The 19701-nt window shown below is 43.9% G+C and overlaps 1 protein-coding gene across 3 annotated transcripts in view; it reads right to left on the minus strand.

The window, feature by feature from the left end:
- The window catches only part of DCC (DCC netrin 1 receptor), a gene marked incomplete at its 5' end in the record, with an annotated part of 926289 nt that overhangs the window by 443175 nt on the left and 463413 nt on the right, over window positions 1-19701 (minus strand). For all 3 annotated transcript variants that reach the window (XM_083402635.1, XM_083402634.1, XM_083402636.1), the window contains 2 exons: window positions 17566-17702; window positions 18040-18190. In XM_083402635.1, the coding sequence (XP_083258761.1) occupies window positions 17566-17702; window positions 18040-18190 (288 nt within the window). The remainder of the gene's footprint in view (window positions 1-17565; window positions 17703-18039; window positions 18191-19701) is intronic.

Raw genomic sequence — 19701 nt, forward strand, 5'->3', positions numbered from 1 at the left:
GCGGCACTCATCTCGCTTTATTGGCCGAGGGAGCCGGCGCACAGCTTCTGGGTCATGTGGCCAGCATGACTAAGCCGCTTCTGGTGAACCAGAGCAGCACACGGAAATGCTGTTTACCTTCCCGCCAGAGTGGTACCTATTTATCTACTTGCACTTTGATGTGCTTTCGAACTGCTAGGTTGGCAGGAGCAGGGACCGAGCAATGGGAGCTCACCCCGTTGCGGGTATTCAAACCGCTGACCTTTTGTTCGGCAAGTCCTAGGCTCTGTGGTTTAACCCACAGCGCCACCTACGTCCCTTACTTCTGAACATAGGCGCCAACTATAGGGGGCCCTGGGGGCCCGGGCACCCCCAAAAATTGTGGGTGCTCAGCACCCACAGCACGGGCTCTGATGTGACTTCCGATACAACCTGGAAGTTGCTTCAGAGTTCTCTCAAGGCCTCAGGCATGATTTCTCAGGCCCCACAAGGCCTTGGAGATCAGGTCCAAGGCCCTGCTAGGCCTCAGAAGCACTGCTGCGGTGTGCTGATTAGCTTGACGTCATGACATCATAATATCACATAACATCGCAGGCACCATTGGGCACTCATAACCTGGGGCCCAAGTTGGTGCCCCTGCCTCTGAATCTGTCAGATTGTTCAAATGGAGGTACCAAGGATGGGTTGGGACTTTTGGCAGCTGCCCCACATCGGTTGGAAAGAAATATTGCAACCAAAGTCCTCATGCATAACATACCTGCTCATTTGCTTTTTTAAATAAAATAGACTTGGAAAGTTAAAAATGGAAGGTACATGTTTTCTTCTCTTATACATGCAATTTGGGAGAAAATACATTCATGGTTAATAAGTGGTCTACAGTCATGGTTTAACAGGCTATATTGAAATAAATCATTGCCCATAAACCCTATGCTGAGCGTAACTAATGCTCCTACAATATACTTATAAGGGAAGACTGTGTGTTTGTGTTCAAACCTTCATAAGTATTTTTAATTGCTTATGCCTGGGTAAAATAATAGAACTGCAGACATGAAAGGCCTAGAGACTCCAGACTTGCCACTTCTGTAAGCATTGCTTTGGGGAAAAGGAATTGAAAATTAACTATCATCTTGCCAGTACAAAAAACTATGGCTACACTTCATAGGATAATAGAGTTGTACAGTTGGAAGGGACCACAAGGGTCATTTAGTCTAACCCACTGCAATGCAGGAATCTTTTGACCAATGCTGGGCTCAAAACTACCAGCCTGAGATTAAGAGTCTCATGCTCCGTTGGCTGAGTTATCTCAGGTTGGAATACTGTATCTAATCCTGACCACCACACATCCAAAGTGGCATTGTTAAGGTCTACAGAGAGGGGCTGTTTAGTAGAGATGTTGCAAAAAATAATCTAGGAAACCTTGCAGGTGTGAACTCTCCTGAATGATTACTGAGAAGAAGGATTGGGATGTGCAAATGCATCAATGTTAGTTTTCTCATTTTTCCAATCCTTAATTCATTTTGCCACACTTCTGAACAAGTTTGTTTTAAACAGTATGTATGATGGGAAGTTTTGTTTCTGCCTAGAATGTTCAGTTCATATTGAGTTCACCTGTTCCTGTTCTTAATGCGTGGTTGACAACATCTATGAATGCGATGGTTATGCCCTTTTAAGTTTTGCTATATCAATCAGTAGTTTAATAAAGGAGTATATCAATCATTAGTAAATAGTTTAATAAGGAGGTTTTCATACCTGTCTAACTCTGTGTTCCTTTCCCAACCCTTTAATCTATTGATGATTAATGCCTATATGCAGCCTATATGCAACCCTTGCTTTGTCTTTGTGTTAACCAATCAGCCAGCAACAAGCACATACGTGGCAATACTGTAATGTTCAATAAAAGGGACTCTCTGAGACATGCTCGAGAGATGCCTCCCGTATGACACTTGTCACTCGTCTGTCGTTTATTTCAACCCAACAGTATGTATATGGTCATTAAGAAATTCAGCATAATAAAAATCAACCATAAAACAAGTGTTACAGAATGTGAGATTCACCACTACCATGTGAGACTATGTCCCCAGGGTATTATTCAAGGATAAGATGGCAGGGGGGGGGGAGAGATGAAAAGAATTCACTTCACCCAAATGCATCCCTCCAAAATGAACTCTGTAGGTAGGCACATTCCATTGCCTTGGTGATTGATATATCCAGAAAAGGGAACTCTTGCAAAAATTGCAGTGTGCATGTCTACCAAAGCACACATTTCTATAGGCTGTTTTGCCTGATATACACATTTTTGAAAGCATCTGTTCTAATATACTTTTTGTGTGTGTCCTTTTCACTAATGCAAAAGTCTGTGTATGTTCGTATGTTTCCCATGCACAGATTAGATACCAGACTGAACAGACAACATGCTGTTACTCTCAGCGGGAGATTTTGCATATTTTACATACATATTATGTATTTGACATTCATTTCCTTCTGTAACTCTAACATGAATTCAATATCAAATACACTTGCATAATATGCAGAATTCCTCCTGAAAGGAATGGTACTTCAACAAACACCCATCATTCTCAGGGGGGGTTGCAGCATTGATTTCAACATGCATAGTGGCAGGACACCAGTGCGCAATGCACAAGAGAGTGAGAATCTGACAGCGCATGAATAATAGAGTGTACATAAGAAGCTATGGGTTAAACCACAGAGCCCAGGACTTGCCAATCAGAAGCTTGGTGGCTCGAATCCCCGCGACGGAGTGACCCCCCACTGCTCGGTCCCTGCTGCTGCCAACCTACCAGTTCGAAAGCACGTCAAAGTGCAAGTAGATAAATAGGTACCACTCCGGCGGGAAGGTAAACGGCATTTCCGTGCGCTGCTCTGGTTCACCAAAAGCGGCTTAGTCATGCTGGCCACGTGACCCGGAAGCTGTACGCTGGCTCCCTCGGCCAATAAAGCGAGATGAGTGCCGCAACCCCAGAGTCGGTCACGACTGGACATAATAGTCAGGGGTCCCTTTACCTTTACTAAGAACATCAGAAGAGCCTGCTGGATCAGGCCAATGGCTCAGCATCCTGTTCTCACAACCAGATGCCTGTGGGAAACCTGCCAGCAGGATCTGAGCACAATGGCAGTCCCCATTTTTGGTTCCAGCACCTGCTGTTCAGAAGCGTTGCTGCCTCTAACTGTACCCCCTGCTCTGATACAAACATTGGTCCTGGCAGGTGAGTCCATCGGCTCTGGAATCATGGCTTTCCAGATTCCTCCTCCATCCCCAGCATCTTCCAGTCATCTTGCTTCCACAAGATTGCTACTTCCCTTCAGTTGGCCAATCTCTGCTTAAGCATCCTTTGCCTAAATTCGTCGTATATACAGAAGCAGTATGCACAGTGCTTCCGACATTAGGTAAAAGGTAAAGGTAAAGGACCCCAGGACAGTTAAGTCCACTCAAAGGCAACCATGGGGTTGCAGCACTCATCTTGCTTTCAGGCCGAGGAAGCCAGCATTTGTCCACAGACAACTTTCCGGGTCATGTTGCCAGCAGGACTAAACCGCTTCTGGCGCAACGGGACACCGTGACGGAAACCAGAGTGCACGGAAACACTGCTTGCCTTCCTGCCACAGCAGTACCTATTTATCTACTTGCACTGGCATGCTTTCAAACTACTAGGGTGGCAGGAGATGGGACAGAGCAACAGGAGCTCACTCTGTTGTGGGGATTCGAACCGCCGACCTTCCGATCGGCAAGCCCGAGAGGCTCAGTGGTTTAGAACACAGCACCACCCATGTCGCACATTAAAGCCCTTCCCATCACCCTAGAATCCTGTCCATGCTGTCTAGGAAATAACAGACATATTTTGTGACTGCCTTTGCAGAAAATAACATTCAGATACTGGTGTTTGTACAAATACAAATATTTCAGCACATAAAGTGTACATGTACCCAGAGACTTAAATAACCAACAGGCCAGATTCAGTAGTTTTCTACTTACATGTTAAGTTCAGCATGCATAGGCAAACTGGGCTGGTAGATATGATTTGAGACCAGGGGCAGATCCTGAGTAAACACACTTTTATATATCCATGCAAAAAGCATATGCAAAAGAATGCAAGAATAGCATTGACTGCAGGAAGGAGGCTATGCTCAATCTTTTTCTTTTTATGACATAGCTATAGCACAAAATTATAAAGCAACAATGTAAAATTATAATGATGTGGAATATCACTAAATTATCACCCATTTATGTATGCTGATGCTTATCAGTTTACGTTGCATGGATTAATTTGTGCATCTGATCAGGGCAGAGGAAAAAGAAGGCGAATCTAAAAGTCACTGGTTGTCTGTCATTTTGAATTTACACTCATTTGCTTAATCTCATTATACAGATGCACAATGCTAAGCCCACTTGGGTGGTTTGGCGATTTTAATACTCTCTTTCAGCCATAGCCCAGTGTTTGCCTCTGCTAGGACATGTGGCCTCTGTTAACCCAGCTCACTTGTCAGATAAATCCTTGCTGTGCTGCACTCCACTGTATTTTAATAAATCAAGCCCGAACCAATTCTCCCAGGATGTTTTGAGAACCAGCAAATAGGTGGAGGAGACCCCACCATGACCTGATCTCCAACTGCCTAGTGAATTTCAGTACAGTCTGAGTGCTCCAGAGGGGATTGATGGGCTACCATAGGCAAGAACTACAAATTATTCTCGTGTTCCTCTCTCAGCATGGGGTGAATTCATCAGAAAACTTTCTGACATGTTGTGTGAGAATTCAGTGGGTAACAAAAGGGCTTGAGAATGAGAAGTAACAATGAAGTGGGAGGTTCGTTCGTAGCTGAGATACTCAGCTAGGTGAAAGTAAGAGGACTTCTTAAGCTCCATTTAGAGAGATATACTAGACAGTAGACAGAGGTGCACAACAGCCACAAAGTTCAGTCTGAGCCCTGATTTAACGCTTATGAAATCTGCCTGCCTCAGCCTGAGGCACTTCATATACTTGATTGATTCAACTTGATTATTTAATTTCTATACTGCATAATATATTAAAAGTATCTCCAAGCAGTGTACAGTAAACTGAAGCAGCAACGGACAATTTAAACAAAGTATTTCAAAAATACACAGTAACATATAAAAATGTTACATTAACACAAAGTTACATTATACACACACACACACACACACACACACACTGGTACCTCGGGTTACATACACTTCAGGTTACATATGCTTCAGGTTACAGACTCCGCTAACTCAGAAATAGTACCTCGGGTTAAGAACTTTGCTTCAGGATGAGAATAGAAATCGTGCTCTGGCGGCGCAGCAGCAGCAGGAGGCCCCAGGTTAAGAACAGTTTCAGGTTAAGAACGGACCACTGGAACGAATTAAGTACTTAACCCGAGCTACCCCTATGTCTGTCTGTCTGTCTGTCTCTCTCTCTCTCGTGTATATATATATATATATATATATATATATATATATATATGCATATATCTATCTATCATCTACCTATCTATCTATATCTATATCATCTATATCTATATCTATATCTATATCTATATCTATATCTCAGTATCATTTCAGGGGCTTCTCTCCCCCAATCCCAATTCAGTGTTAGCAAAAAAATAAATAATTGTCATTGCATTTGAATAGCAATGCCCGTCAACTTTTTTTGGGGGTGGGCTCAAATATTTTATATGGGGGGGAGGCAAAGGGACCTCAATCCCTAGGAGTTGGCTCCCATGCAGGGTTGCATCTAATAGCTGCATGTTTTTCCCTCATGTGACCCCATCTTTCTCATGTGGTTTTCTACATTCTTATATTACCATGGAACCTCAGGAACAAAAGCTTAAAGCCACACACTTCTTTGTTTAAAATGTCAGTAAGCTGATTACGCTAGACTTTTTTTTGTTAAGAAGCAGGTCTAAATCAAATCACCACCAGAGTCAATATTCCTCCAGGCTGAAGGTAAAGAAGAATGGCTTGCCTAAGGCCAACAAATGGGATCACAGCTGAGATTTGCATCAGGGACTTCCCCGCTGACAGCTGGTGTTTTTAAGAAATCTCCAGATCTTAATTTCGCTGTTGGCACTGACTATAACCATGTTCTTAGGTCTTACGTAGCGTTTGCTTCTACCGCCCATCAGCTGATGGGCAGTTGGAAGCCCACCTAGGGCAAGGAGAGGTACAATTGGAAGCCCACTTCAAGCTCCAGAGGTCATGAACTGGCAGGACGATGGGGAGGAGGAAGAGGATCCTGATGATGGGTGTAGCCAGGACTGGGATACACCAGGGCAAGAAGGGGATGGGGAAGGAAGTCCTCACAGGGTGACAGAGGATGGCGAGGGGATAGGGGGTCAGTGTGCAGGAACTGGAACAACAGGACCCATCTCCAGAGCCAGAGGGGCCTTTGTCTCCATGAACACAGCAGGCTGAGAGGTTTAGGGAGCAGTGGGGGGTATGCTCTAGGTGGCTGAGACAGGCAAGGGCCCACAGACCAGCTCCCTAGCTGGCCAGGTGCAGCTTGCTAGCTCTGGGAGGAGGCGAGTGATTCCTCAGCTGGAGTAGGCTCAAAACAGGTGAGGGTCACTGGCCTCATCCAGCCCAGATGCTGCAACCAACATGCAAGGTATAAAAGGGAAGCAGAGCTGAGGTGCTGTATCTGCTCAACTGTGTACATTGGTTGGAACTTGGTGTGGATGCTCCTGGACCTCTGGACTTTGTTTCGGGTTTGACTCTGAACTGTATTTCCTGGCCTTTGGACTTTGCTTGCGTGGATTGAGCCCTGGTCTTTGAACTTTGGACTTGACATGCAGTCATACCTCAGAAGTCGAAAGCAATCTCAAAATGTTCAGAAAGCAAGGCACAGCTTCTGATTGGCTGCAGGAAGCTCCTGCAGCCAATTAGAAGCCACAGGTGTTATGTACTGAAGTTCTCACCCTGGGCCAGCAGGGGGATACTATAGATAGTTATGCAAATAAGGGATCGAAAGTGACGTTCAGTGATTGGATAGTTTTAGGAAATTGTTACAGTTACGTTGTACTGGAGCTCTATATAAGCAGGCTGACTGAACCCTTCAATTCAGTTCTGTCCTGGCCTGTGAATAAACAAAAGCTGTTTGAAGAATCGCTGTGTCGTCTGATATGTTCACCCACAACTTAACAGCGGAAGTCATGTCGGACATTTGGGTTCCAAAGAACATCCGCAAACTGGAACACTCACTTCTGGGTTTGCAGCATTTGGGAGCCAAAACATTTGAGTCAGAAGGCATTCATCAACCAAGGTATGACTATATTGACTTGCTGCTGGGTGGCCCAGGGGTTTAGGAAACCAGATGATTTCTTTGAAGCCCTGTCCACACCTGATATCAGGTATGCTGTCAGGTGTCGGACGAGTGGGCAATCCCTAAAATGACACTGTGGATTCCTCACCCCTGCATTATGCTATCTTTAATCAGTAAATTTATCTGTACTTGTCTCTGCACAGTTGGACGTTTGCTGCACATTATGACAAAGCTGTCGTTTTGCTGAAAACAAGGATTATATAAGAACAACCACTCCAATTGCTTAATTAATGACATTACTGTGATTTGAATGTATTTTAAATGCATTTTCTGTTCTCAGATGTCCTGTTTGTTATCCTGTTGGAGAAAGGGTGGCGATATAAATGTGGTAAATATCTTGTTTACATAAAACAATAGTAGATTTGCTCCTTTAACTCACTGCTGCTATTTTGTAGATGAACCTTTTGTGCTTCCTATGTTTGTGCTCTGAAAGTCTAGACAGCTAGTGAAGTAGCAATGTGCAAAAAAATAAAAAAAAAGGGTACAGAAAGCACTTTTCTATGATAAGAGTCTCTGAAAGAAGGCTTGACATGGTGGGTGGACAACATGATTGCAAGCCTTCCTGTGCAGCTCAAGAGAGAAAAATTCCCCATTTGCTTATTTTTCGTACAAGTAGAAGTGGATGAGAGCTGTGCCATCAGCAACACTGTTTGGCTGCTAGTTTTCATTTGCAGCATCAGTGGAAATTTTCAGGTGATTCAAGAAATCACACAGCTACATCCAGCACATGGGTGAACCAGAGGGGGGAAGGGTTCTGAAGCAGCAAGAGCAGTCACTGAGAGACTAAAAACTTTCATGAAACAAAGCAAAGCAAAACATTCAAAAACAAGAAGCTGCCTTGTATTGAATCAGCCCATCAGTCCATTTGCTTAGTACAGTGGTACCTCGGGTTACATACGCTTCAGGTTACAGACTCCGCTAACCTAGAAATAGTGCTTCAGGTTAAGAACTTTGCTTCAGGATAAGAACAGAAATCGAGCTCCAGCAGTGCGGCGGCAGCAGGAGGCCCCATTAGCTAAAGTGGTGCTTCAGGTTAAGAACAGTTTCAGGTTAGGAACGGACCTCCGGAACGAATTAAGTACTTAACCCGAGGTACCACTGTACTGTCTATGCTGACTGGCAGAAACTCCCTGGAGTCTTTCCCAGCCCTATGCAGGATAGAAACTGGAACCTTTTGCAGACATAGAATTCAATGACAGTTTCCTCGCTTTGCCAAATGTTGAGAAGATTGCCAGTAAAAGCAGCATGAGGCAGCACCACTGTGTGTGATTCACAAGGATTCCCATCCACCTGTCTTCTACTTGCAAGCTGCCACAGAGGAAGACCTCTTTGCTTCTGGGCATGCCCATCCCCAGAAAGGTGCGCTCAAGGGACTGAAGGCCTTCGTCTGAAAAGGGTTCACCACCACCCAGTGGTGTAGCATGGTTTGCTGGTGCCCGGGGTGGGGTGCAGATGGTGAACAGAGCCTGCTGCAACAGTCCAGCTCTTGCCACCGATATCACCGTAGTGACGCCAGCCGTGCACCACTTTGCAAGGCTGGAATCCCAGCCTCATAAAGTGGTGCAGGAACGGCAGGGCAGAATGAGCAGCAAACACACACACACCGAAAATTGTGCCTATGCTATACCCTGAGTGCTCACTGGAAGGACAGATCCTGAAGCTGAGGCTCCAATACTTTGGCCACCTTATGAGTAGAGAAGACTCCCTGGAAAAGACCCTGATGTTGGGAAAGATGGAGGGCACAAGGAGAAGGGACGACAGAGGACGAGATGGTTAGACAGTGTTCTCGAAGCTACAAACATGAATCTGACCAAACTGCGGGTAGCAGTGGAAGACAGGAGTGCCTGGCATGCTCTGGTCTATGGGGTCACGAAGAGTCGGACACGACTGAACGACTAAACAACAAACAACAACATACCCCAGCCACTACCATTTTAGACCTAGGAACTGGGAGGCCACTAATCCCTGGCTCTAGCCACTAAGCTTCTTTGAAGAGGAGACTACAACACTGCCTTTTAAACAAAGAAGAGAGTATCAAATATAATGGTTATAAATCACCCACTCCCCACTTCCATCTCATTTTTTATGATGCTGCCAAGCTGACAACTTCTAGTAAAATATATTTTATTGCAACAGACAGTGCGTGGTAATTGTTACGAGCATGAGCCACACTCCTGGTGAAATGATGAATTTTGCTGTAAACAGAATCTGTTCTATGTAATTGTTAGCAAAATGTCCGATCCATTTAAGAGCTAATTATAACTACCAGTTTTAAGACCAGTCTGAGCAAAACTCTTCTGAGTGCAGGGAGGAGGCACAGGATGGGCTATGAAGGCACATAATTTATCACAACTTTCATTAAGGTCCTTGAAGTGTGATTAAATAAAATTAATATGGAAGATTATTTCCAATATCCTTCAAGAGGGGTTTCCCCCCCCCCTTTGCATTTTACTAAGCATTCCCAAGCTTATCTGCTAGTAACTAGTTTAATGATTTTCAAATGGTCTTCCTGGGTGTATTTGAGGTTCTACAGAAAGAAATGTACTGGGAATTACTCACTGAGAGGATCACTCATGGTTCACAAGGTCCCTTAGAAGCAGAACTCATGGTTCTATCCCTCTGGTTCTCTATCCCCCTGACAATGAACAGACCACACACTTAAGTAAGGTTAAAATACTTTACTTACAAAATCAAAAGTTCTGATTCATGTGTTGTTCCATGCAACCGCAAGGAGAACACAAGTGGAATACTCCTGGGTACAAAATACAGAAAGGTGGTTTCAAGCAAGAAGTCTGAGGTTGGAGCAAGCTCAGGCAAGTCCTTCCTTGTTGATTACATGGTGCAAAGAGAGTGAGAGAAGAGAAGGAGGAGGTGAGATGGTGTGGTCTGAGTCTAGGAATAGACCTCTCTGATCTTAACCCCTTCATGCATTAACTAGCACTCATTCATAGTTACGGCTGACTGCAATTTCCCACTAAAAGAACAGCTAGGTGGCAATGGTCAGATGAAAGTGTGGCTGGGGTTGCTGAAAAAGTTAACTTTGAGAAGATACATAAAGGGAGTAGGGAGTAGCATGCCAAAGAGGGAGACGAATGTGGCTCAAAGTCCCAAAGCCCATGATTACCAATCATCTTGGTGTGCCAACTCCCATCAACTCCTCTCAGCGTTTGGAGTTGTAGTGAGGACTATGTTGGGCACTCCAGCTCTAAAGGAGCCAGATAAACCAACTGCAAGAAGCAAGTTGACACTTCCAAGTTCAGAAACTCGGGATTTAAGCCTCAAATTAGGGCAAGCATACACCCTAATATCAGCTCTTCATTCAGAAGCTTCTTTCTCAAAAGAACTCTCTTTGTCAGTGTTGAACAGTTGCTGAAAGGCACAGCAATGAGAAAATAACATGCACTATTTTGTTTATAGACACTTGTTTCTGAAATGAAAAGATGACTTGAATATTTAAACTGATATTTAACAACTCCTTAATGGTCATACATTTTAAATTCAATGAATAGTGACATTGACTGGGAAGAGTCAAACAAAAGGAGAGGTCTTTGTTTAGCGAGAGTCACATGCATCAAACTGCAGTGGGAACAAGAGATAATTTGCAACCGTCTTCTACATCCATGCTTGTTTGTATGCTATTTTTATCATTGACTGGGACTAAAAAGAAATGGGAAAACAGAAAGAAAAACATTTCTTTCTTTCTTTTACATTTTAATAGCTTCACTGTACAACACTACCAATTTTAAATTCTCTTTTCAAGTAGAGGACTGTCTGCTGACAGCTGTTCAGATAGAAGACTATTCTTCTATAAAGCAAGGAACATGGCTATCCTAAGAGGAACCCATGATAAGCAACCAGTAAGGTCCTAGGCACAGGAACCTTGAAGCCTTTCACAGTCCTGACAGTCTCTAGATCTAGGTGTGAGTGCTATACTACACAAAGATTCCTCTCCACAATTGCAAAACATCATGCACATTCCATCATTAAGCAGCTTGTAAGGCCAAATAAAAAGAAAGTGTTTTGCAAAACAACTTGTTTTGCCTCTCTCTCTCTCTCTCTCTCTCTCTCTCAAAAATTACTTTTGTCATTATGAAATAATTGAAACCCATGAAACATTAATGCACCAAAAGCCAGAGAGTTCAAAGCCTCCATCATGCATAATTTCCATAACATTGCATTGTGGCTTAATAAAAGGATATTGTTGTGCACACATCAAATCTCTTCTAATCCAAATAAGGGCTTTCTGTTCACTAATGAAAGCATTTTTATGCATAAGGTTTAAAGCCCAAATGCTAAATAAGCATTACAGTGATATTGGGCTCCTGTTTGAGCAAGTATTATCTGCGTGGTTCCTTAAATCTTTTGGAATCACCCAAAGATAACTCAGCATTGTTCAGTAATTAAAAACAAACCACCTCTGCAGTGTTTGTACAATTCTGATTCCACAAAAAACTGACACACTGGCAAACTCAACTCTTTGATCCCAGACCCAAGACATTTCCCCCTCCCCTCACATCTCTGTCAAATAGCATGCTTACTGGCTAATGAATCATTTGCAGGAAGAAAGAGAGGTTTTCACAAGGATGAAAGCAGGGGCAAAGTGGTATGCTTTGCTGCTCAGCAGGTGGCACGGAAAACAACAGTGCTTCCAATTTTTTCCTTGAGTACTGTTATTTCTGTGTGGTAACCGCTGGCATCAAAATGTTGCATCACAACCGTGCCGTGCATGATGCCTGGATACAGACCCAGAGACAAAATCAGTCAAGGCTATTCCTCCTGACAGTGCCAGTAAATATGATGTTTGTAGGTTTGCAAGAAGTTTTGTGAGGAGTATTATTGGAAGTATTGCAAAATTGGAGAAGGGGAAGGATGATTTGTTAAGAGATGTAAGGTAAAGGTAAAGGTACCCCTGCCCGTTCGGGCCAGTCTTGCCAGGCTCTAGGGTTGTGTGCTCATCTCACTCTATAGGCCGGGAGCCAGCGCTGTCCGGAGACACTTCCGGGTCACGTGGCCAGCGTGACAAGCTGCATCTGGCGAGCCAGCGCAGCACACGGAATGCTGTTTACCTTCCCGCTGGTAAGTGGTCCCTATTTATCTACTTGCACCTGGAGGTGCTTTCGAACTGCTAGGTTGGCAGGCGCTGGGACCGAACGATGGGAGCGCACCCCGCCGTGGGGATTCGAACCACCGACCATGCGATCGGCAAGTCCTAGGCGCTGAGGCTTTAACCCACAGCTATTAGGAGATGTAAAGGCAATATAAAGCTAAGAAATGCATAAGAAGTGGTTAAAACGGTGGATCATCAGAGGTGCTGATGGAAGTCTAAAAAGATTGTATAAGTGATAAGCTTTGTGGTACTTTTTATAATTTATATGTTAAAATCAATTTAAAAAATTTAAAAAGACAGGGGCGGTAAATATATGCACCCTGGTCCACTAATATATGTGCTAAAGCAGGTTTTTGTGGGGACAGTTGTGGTGAAGGCAGATGCATGTCATCTGGAATACCAGGAGATGAAGTTTGGGAATTGGATGAATAATTAAAATTTTCCTTTTCAGAAGCATAAGTTGCATGCCCAAGGAGGACTCCCCTGCTGAGTGCCTGAGGGCCCTGTCCCTACCTCTCTCCACCTGGCCTAGGGCGGGGCTTGACTGGCCTCATAAGGACTGCTGCTGCAGCTGCTGCCCAGCAAGGACTCGGGTCTTTTGGGGAAAGTTTCATTGGGAGTTTTTGCTGCTGTTACTGATATTATTGATATTAACTTTTTGCATCTTTATTTTTATGTGGAAACTGTTCAGTTTGGTTGTGTACTGTAGTTTTGAATGTGTCTTATTTATTTTTACGACTACTTTGCTATGTTTGTACAGTGGTACCTCAGGTTAAGTACTTAATTCATTCTGGAGGTCCGTACTTAACCTGAAACTGTTCTTAACCTGAGGCACCACTTTAGCTAATGGGGCCTCTTGCTGCCGCCGCGCTGCAGGAGCCCGATTTCTGTTCTTATCCTGAAGCAAAGTTCTTAACCTGAAGCACTATTTCTGGCTTAGTGGAGTGTGTAACCTGAAGCGTATGTAACCTGAAGCATATGTAACCCGAGGTACCACTGTAATTATGTAAGTCTTTTCATATTGTAAGCTGCCTTGAGCATTGTTTTAACTGTGGAAAGGCGGCATACATATAAAATGATGATGATGATGATGTTTGCACAGATGAAATGCATGTGGAAAATACACACCTTCCACGTTTGCAAAAAAAATGGAGCAAGCTGTTGCTGCACCATGTTGGTATCAACAAATGAAAGGGCAATAAACCCACAAACAACAACAATCCACAGGCCTTACGCCAAGTTAGACTTTTGGTCCATCTAATTCCGTATTGTCCACATCATGAGTGGGGAAACCTTGGCCTTCTTGATATTGCTGAACTACAGCTTCCATCATAGCCAATGGCTACTGATGATGGAAATTGTTCAGCAACATCAGGAGGGCCAAGGGTTCCTCACACCTGGTCTACAATGATGGGCAGGGATCTCCTGGGTTTCAGCTCTAGTACCCAGAGATGTGAGGGATAGAACCAGGGACCTGTTGCATCACGCCACAGAGCCATGACCCTTTCCTTTTCAGGTAAGCATTAGTAAGCTGGGAAGAGAAACAAGAGAAATCTACTGAACTCTTAGAAATCTGCTGATCATTTAGATTATGTGTCAAGAATTTATGGGAATAACCATAAAGCTTGGGAAGCAGGACTAAGCCCAAGGTACTTTGGTGCCTGGGGTTCAGGAAAAGGTTTTTCGCCCTGCCATTCCATGTACAGAATCCAACCAAAATAGCAGCTGAATCTTAGTTCAATACTGGCTATGGTGAACTTCTCATAGAATAATAGAGACCTTCCATGGACTATTTTTCAAAAATAGTATAGTCAAATGAAATCGCGGGCAGGATTCGAGCTAAAAGCAGCAGCAGAAAAACGATAAAATAATTGTAAAAGAGGAAGAAGAAGAGGAGGAGGAGTTTGGATTTGATATCCCACTTTATCACTACCCGAAGGAGTCTCAACGCGGCTCACATTCTCCTTTCCCTTCCTCCCCCACACTCTGTGAGGTGAGTGGGGCTGAGAGACTTCAGAGAAGTGTGACTAGAATCATAGAATAGAATCATAGAATCATAGAGTTGGAAGAGACCACAAGGGCCATCGAGTCCAACCCCCTGCCAAGCAGGAAACACCATCAAAGCACTCCTGACACATGGTTCTCAAGCCTCTGCTTAAAGACCTCCAAAGAAGGAGACTCCACCACACTCCTTGGCAGCAAATTCCACTGTCGAACAGCTCTTACTGGCAGTGTGGAGGAGCGGGGAAGTGAACCTGGTTCACCAGATTACGAATCTACTGCTCTTAACCACTACACCACACTGGCTCACTGGAACTTTGTGTAATAGATAAAGATATAATGCAGTAGAAAAGGTTTGAGTAAAAACACTGTGGAGTGGGGGTGGGTGGGAAGTCAATTTGTGGATGTAACTATTTGATATAAAGATTATTGTGAAAATGTTTGGAAAAATTAATAAAAAATTGTATTACCAAAACAAAAAAACCACCAGCCACGCTGTGGGATGACATCCTTGACAGTAGCTGAAAGCAGCAGGCTTGCTTAGGAGGTGTAGAGCAAGCTAGCTTTGGGGACTCAAGGGAAATGATGGAGAATTGCTGCCCCACCCACCTGCTGCCTAAGGCAGCTGTCTCACTCTGCCTAATGCTAGGGATGGCTCTGCCAGGAAACCAAGCAGCATATCAACACAGAACAATCCTAGGATGCAGACTAATGTGCAAGCTATAAGCCTCAGCAAGCAATCAGCAGTTAGAGGGAAGGGCAAGAAATATGAACCCTAACAAGCCAGGAAGTTGCTAGATGGTGATCATGAACAAACATTGGGAAGCCGAGGGGCTAATGTTAAAGTTAGCAAGTATACCAGCATGGGGCCTAACTATAAGCACTGACAAGCCAGGAAACATTCAGATGGGGAGGAAGGATAAGTACCAGCAAGCTAGTCAGATATTAGATTAAGAGGAAGGATAAGAGCTGGCAAGTCAAGAAAGCACTTAGATGAGAAGGGTAGAAAAGCACCAGCATGGCAGTAAGCATTTAGATAAGACACAGAGATAAGCAAGAGCAACAAGTAAGGCAGCACTTTGAATGAGGAACAACAGACACACATGAAAGGATCGTGTGAACTAACACACACACACCAATATGCCATCTACCCATTCTGAAAACACTATCCCTACCCTGAATCCATGCAATGGGGACTTTTTGGCAAGGCAGAAATATCCACAGATGCAGGGATATGCTAGGATGTGAGCTGATATGCAGTCTGGCCACACAGGTTCAGAAAAATCAGCCCGTGTGTTATGTACTGAGTTGAATAGGATCCAAAATGCAGCAGTCTGATTGGTCCCAGAACAATAGGATCCAAAATGCAGCAGTCTGATTGCTCCTAGAACAATGCAGCAGTATGATTGGTCCACAGGAGCCACCCAATCCAGCTCCAGATGGAAGTGAATCCTACAGGAGAATCCCAGAATCAGCCAATCATGTGCAGCCCATTGTGTAAATAATGTATATAAAGCAGATACTTTGAGGGGACGTCCATTCCCTCCTCACCACTATGAGCTGAATAAAGAGCATGAAATCCACCCTCGACTCCGAGTATATTTCACCGTGCTAAAGTTACGTTTCTGCTTAGGGATGAATGCTATCCTGTTGAGTGTATAATGGCATATTTTGGCAAATCGTGTCCTCCTCCCAGATAACACACGTTGCGGTGAGATGATCAAGACTGCCCTCACTGCTGTTGTGGGTGGGAGTGATTGGATAGCCACAACAACCTGATTGGTGGTCCCTCGGTTGCTGGGGTAATTCTGGCTGCCAATGAGATCATTTCATGCATTAACTGATGGACCTATATATACCGCTGCACGTTGCCTTGAGCTTCCTCTTTTCGCCTCGTGCATCACCCGCCCACCCTCCCTATATTTAGGGTTCATTATGACCTTGATATGCCACCGTGGGTCGTCTGTTTTGGGGACAGTAGGAATTTTCCCATTTGGCTGATTGGCTGGCAGCAGTTGGGTTTCTCCTGCCACGTACCAAATCTTCACAACTGCGTAAGGTTTGGCGGTTAGGCATTGGTTCAATGTGGTGTGGAGGGGATGTTGTCACACCTACCCCTCCAATGCGCAAAAGGTATTCCATTAAAGGAATCCAGGGGATCGCCTTGCTTTTGTCTGATCCCCATCTAGGGGTGAGGGCCACGCCAGAGCCCCTGGGAGCATTTGGGTTGAGCTTGAGTTTGAACCTGGTCCAATGCTTCCCCAGGATGTTTTCCCTCTCTGACCTCTGCTGGAGTCTAGTCATCAGTGCTGCCCTGCCAAGGTCAGGTGCATCTAGCCATTCTGAAGGAAATCAGCCCTGAGTGCTCAATGGAAGGGCAGATCGTGAAGCTGAGGCTCCAATACTTTGGCCACCTCATGAGAAGAGAAGACTCCCTGGAAAAGACCCTGATGTTGGGAAAGACGGAGGGCACAAGGAGAAGGGGACGACAGAGGACGAGATGGTTGGACAGTGTTCTTGATGCTACCAACATGAGTCTGACCAAATTGCAGGAGGCAGTAGAAGACAGGAGTGCCTGGTGTGCTCTGGTCCATGGGGTCGCAAAGAGTCAGACACGACTAAACAGCAATAAAGGAACCCAACAAGCTCAACATAATGAGGAAGAAAGCAAACACAGGAAAATCATCTTATCCACAGAGCTAAAAAATCACCCAACCACAGAGACAATATTTGGAATTCAATTTGAGAATAAACACAATTGAATGTTTTTCATGGCATTGTAGGCATGTGAAGATGTCTTTCAACCTGACTGAGATTCAGAAAGGAAACCCAAATAATAACAAAGAAATCTGAGGGTGTTCCGGTTAATTTGCAAACCAGTCATTGTGATATAGCAAACAAGTAACAGGTTTTTGTTTTTTCACTTATCAGATTAGCCCTCGAAAGTATAAATCGTATTAAAGGTGGGGAGAAGATACAGTATAAGCCAGCATTTTTATGCCAGTGATGTAGTCTAGACACTTTGTGTGAGCCTCCACAATAAATACCCATCTGGAAGTGCAGTGAATCCTTCTTCAGATGCAAAGGACTTTTTCAGACCACAAAGGACTCCGCAAAAGATATAGAATTCTCTGTACTCACCCAAAACAGATAGCTCAGCTGAAGCACTGCTGTTCTCCTCCCTGTAGGTGACCACACAAGTATACGTCCCAGAATCATCATCTGTTGCATTAGATATCAGTAAGTTACTGCCTGCCAGCAATGAATACTTTTTGGACCTGGAATATTGGCAAGAAAACTTGGTTTAAAATAAGGGAATGGGTAGGATGGCTTTGTTAGTTTTAGAAGATTTACATCCCACCCTCTCCACTGTTCCCGGTAGCTCACGTCAATTTAAAAAGAAATTATACAATATCATAAGCACGAATGATTGATTATATTCAGTGGGAGGGCTGTTCACTCCTTCCCATAGGTAGGGGTCCAGCAGACTTATAATTTTCTCTCCTTTCAGCAATGGTGTTCCCACATGGGACAAAATAGCTGATCCAAAAGCGAGCAGCAGAATTCTAGATTTGCTCTTCCCAATGCATTGTTGTAAACTGAGGAACTAGGTACCTGAATGGGATTGTTTCATCTCCTCGCAGCCACGTAAACGTTGGGGCTGGATAGCCAGAGACGCAGCATTCCAGCACAGCATCTTTCCCTTCAACAACTACCACATTTGACGGTCTCTGCAGGAAAAATTGTTGCCTGTGCAAGCCGGGATCTACGAAAGGAAAAGGAATGGTTATTACTTAATAATCACACCATTTGTCTTAGGAGCAGCGGGGAGGAGTATTTAAATATTCTCAGTGGGAAATCTTCCGTTTCACTGCAAGAGAGAAAATTCACACACACACACACACACACACACACACTATAGAATAAGGGAGCAGAAAGACAGCAGAAAACGAAAAACAGGATAAACATTTGAATCCAGAGAAGTGAACAGCGATTTACATACTAAATGAAAGCGTAACTCTACAAAGTTTGACTCAGAAATAAGTCATACTGAGTTTAATGCAACTTGCTACCAGGCATTGGTGTAGTGGTAAATTTTAAAATACAAGTGCATTATGACATTCCCCCATAGGGAATCCAGAAATGCAGGCTTCTGTAGAATTAAATGCTATGAAAAATTGGAGTCCTAGCATATGATAAACTTCCCAGCAGCATGGCTCCAGTCCCACGTATAGTTTCCTGGGAGTAAGCTTCATTGAGCTCAGTGATGCTTACCTCCGAATGTATGGATTAAACTTGCAAAACAAATTGAGCTTTAGCAAAAGATCTCCTGCCCACTGAAATGTAACCTTAAGCCTTTAATTAGAAATGCACACAAGCTTGCAAAGATTGCTATGACTTAAACTCTTAGAGTTTATTTTCTTGCCAGAGCAAGGAGACTCATCAGTAACCCCAACAGTAAGCTCCAACTGATGACATCACCACATCCTGCATTCCCTTGTCCAGCTGCTCCAGGTAAGTGGGTGCAGGATTGCAGCCTGATTCTAGGCTTAATGGGCAAATCCAGCAACTAAAGCTTTTGATGATTAATGAAGGGTCAATTTTAATTGGCGAGGTTGAGAGTTAATGGCATACTCGTGCATTTTGCAAAGCTGTGTTTTGGTTCTGGTGTGTTCCTCCAACAGGGAATGAAAAATAAAATATTAAATCTGATATTTCCTTTTTAACCATGAGTACTAGTTGCCTCACAGTAGTTCCAGTTCCTAAAAAACAAATAAATAAATGAGGTTTGGTGAAATGCATATTTTAAGGGGCGGGGGAGGGGAAATTTCCCAAAAAGCTTCCATGGCTATGCAACTCAATATTTTTCAGTTGGTTGACAGCCCTGATATGGAACACAGATCGGAGTTTAGAAAGTATAGTTCAGGGATGGCTCTTGCTCATAACAGAGATCTGTAGCAGTATGCTGTACTGGCGAAACCAGAGCACAGATTAAGAAATGTAATGTTAAGTGTGTCCACACCTTGCAGACAAGAGGGGAATCCCTGAAAAACCACCATATATACTGGAAAGCAGAACACTGGATCTGGTACAGACTGGGAATTAGAAGTCATTTCAGATCCAAAGTGAGGCACTTAAGAAACACCCCCACCCTACTTATTTTTAGTTAACATCTGAACAGATATGTTATGAGAACCAAACTTTATTTTGTTATCTCCCCATTGAAACCCCCCCCCCCCAATTTAGCAGTAACCTAACTTAGGGACGTGGGTGGCG

The sequence above is a fragment of the Podarcis tiliguerta genome, assembly GCF_965153285.1.
Source record: "Podarcis tiliguerta genome assembly, chromosome: 11".
Taxonomy (NCBI): domain Eukaryota; kingdom Metazoa; phylum Chordata; class Lepidosauria; order Squamata; family Lacertidae; genus Podarcis; species Podarcis tiliguerta.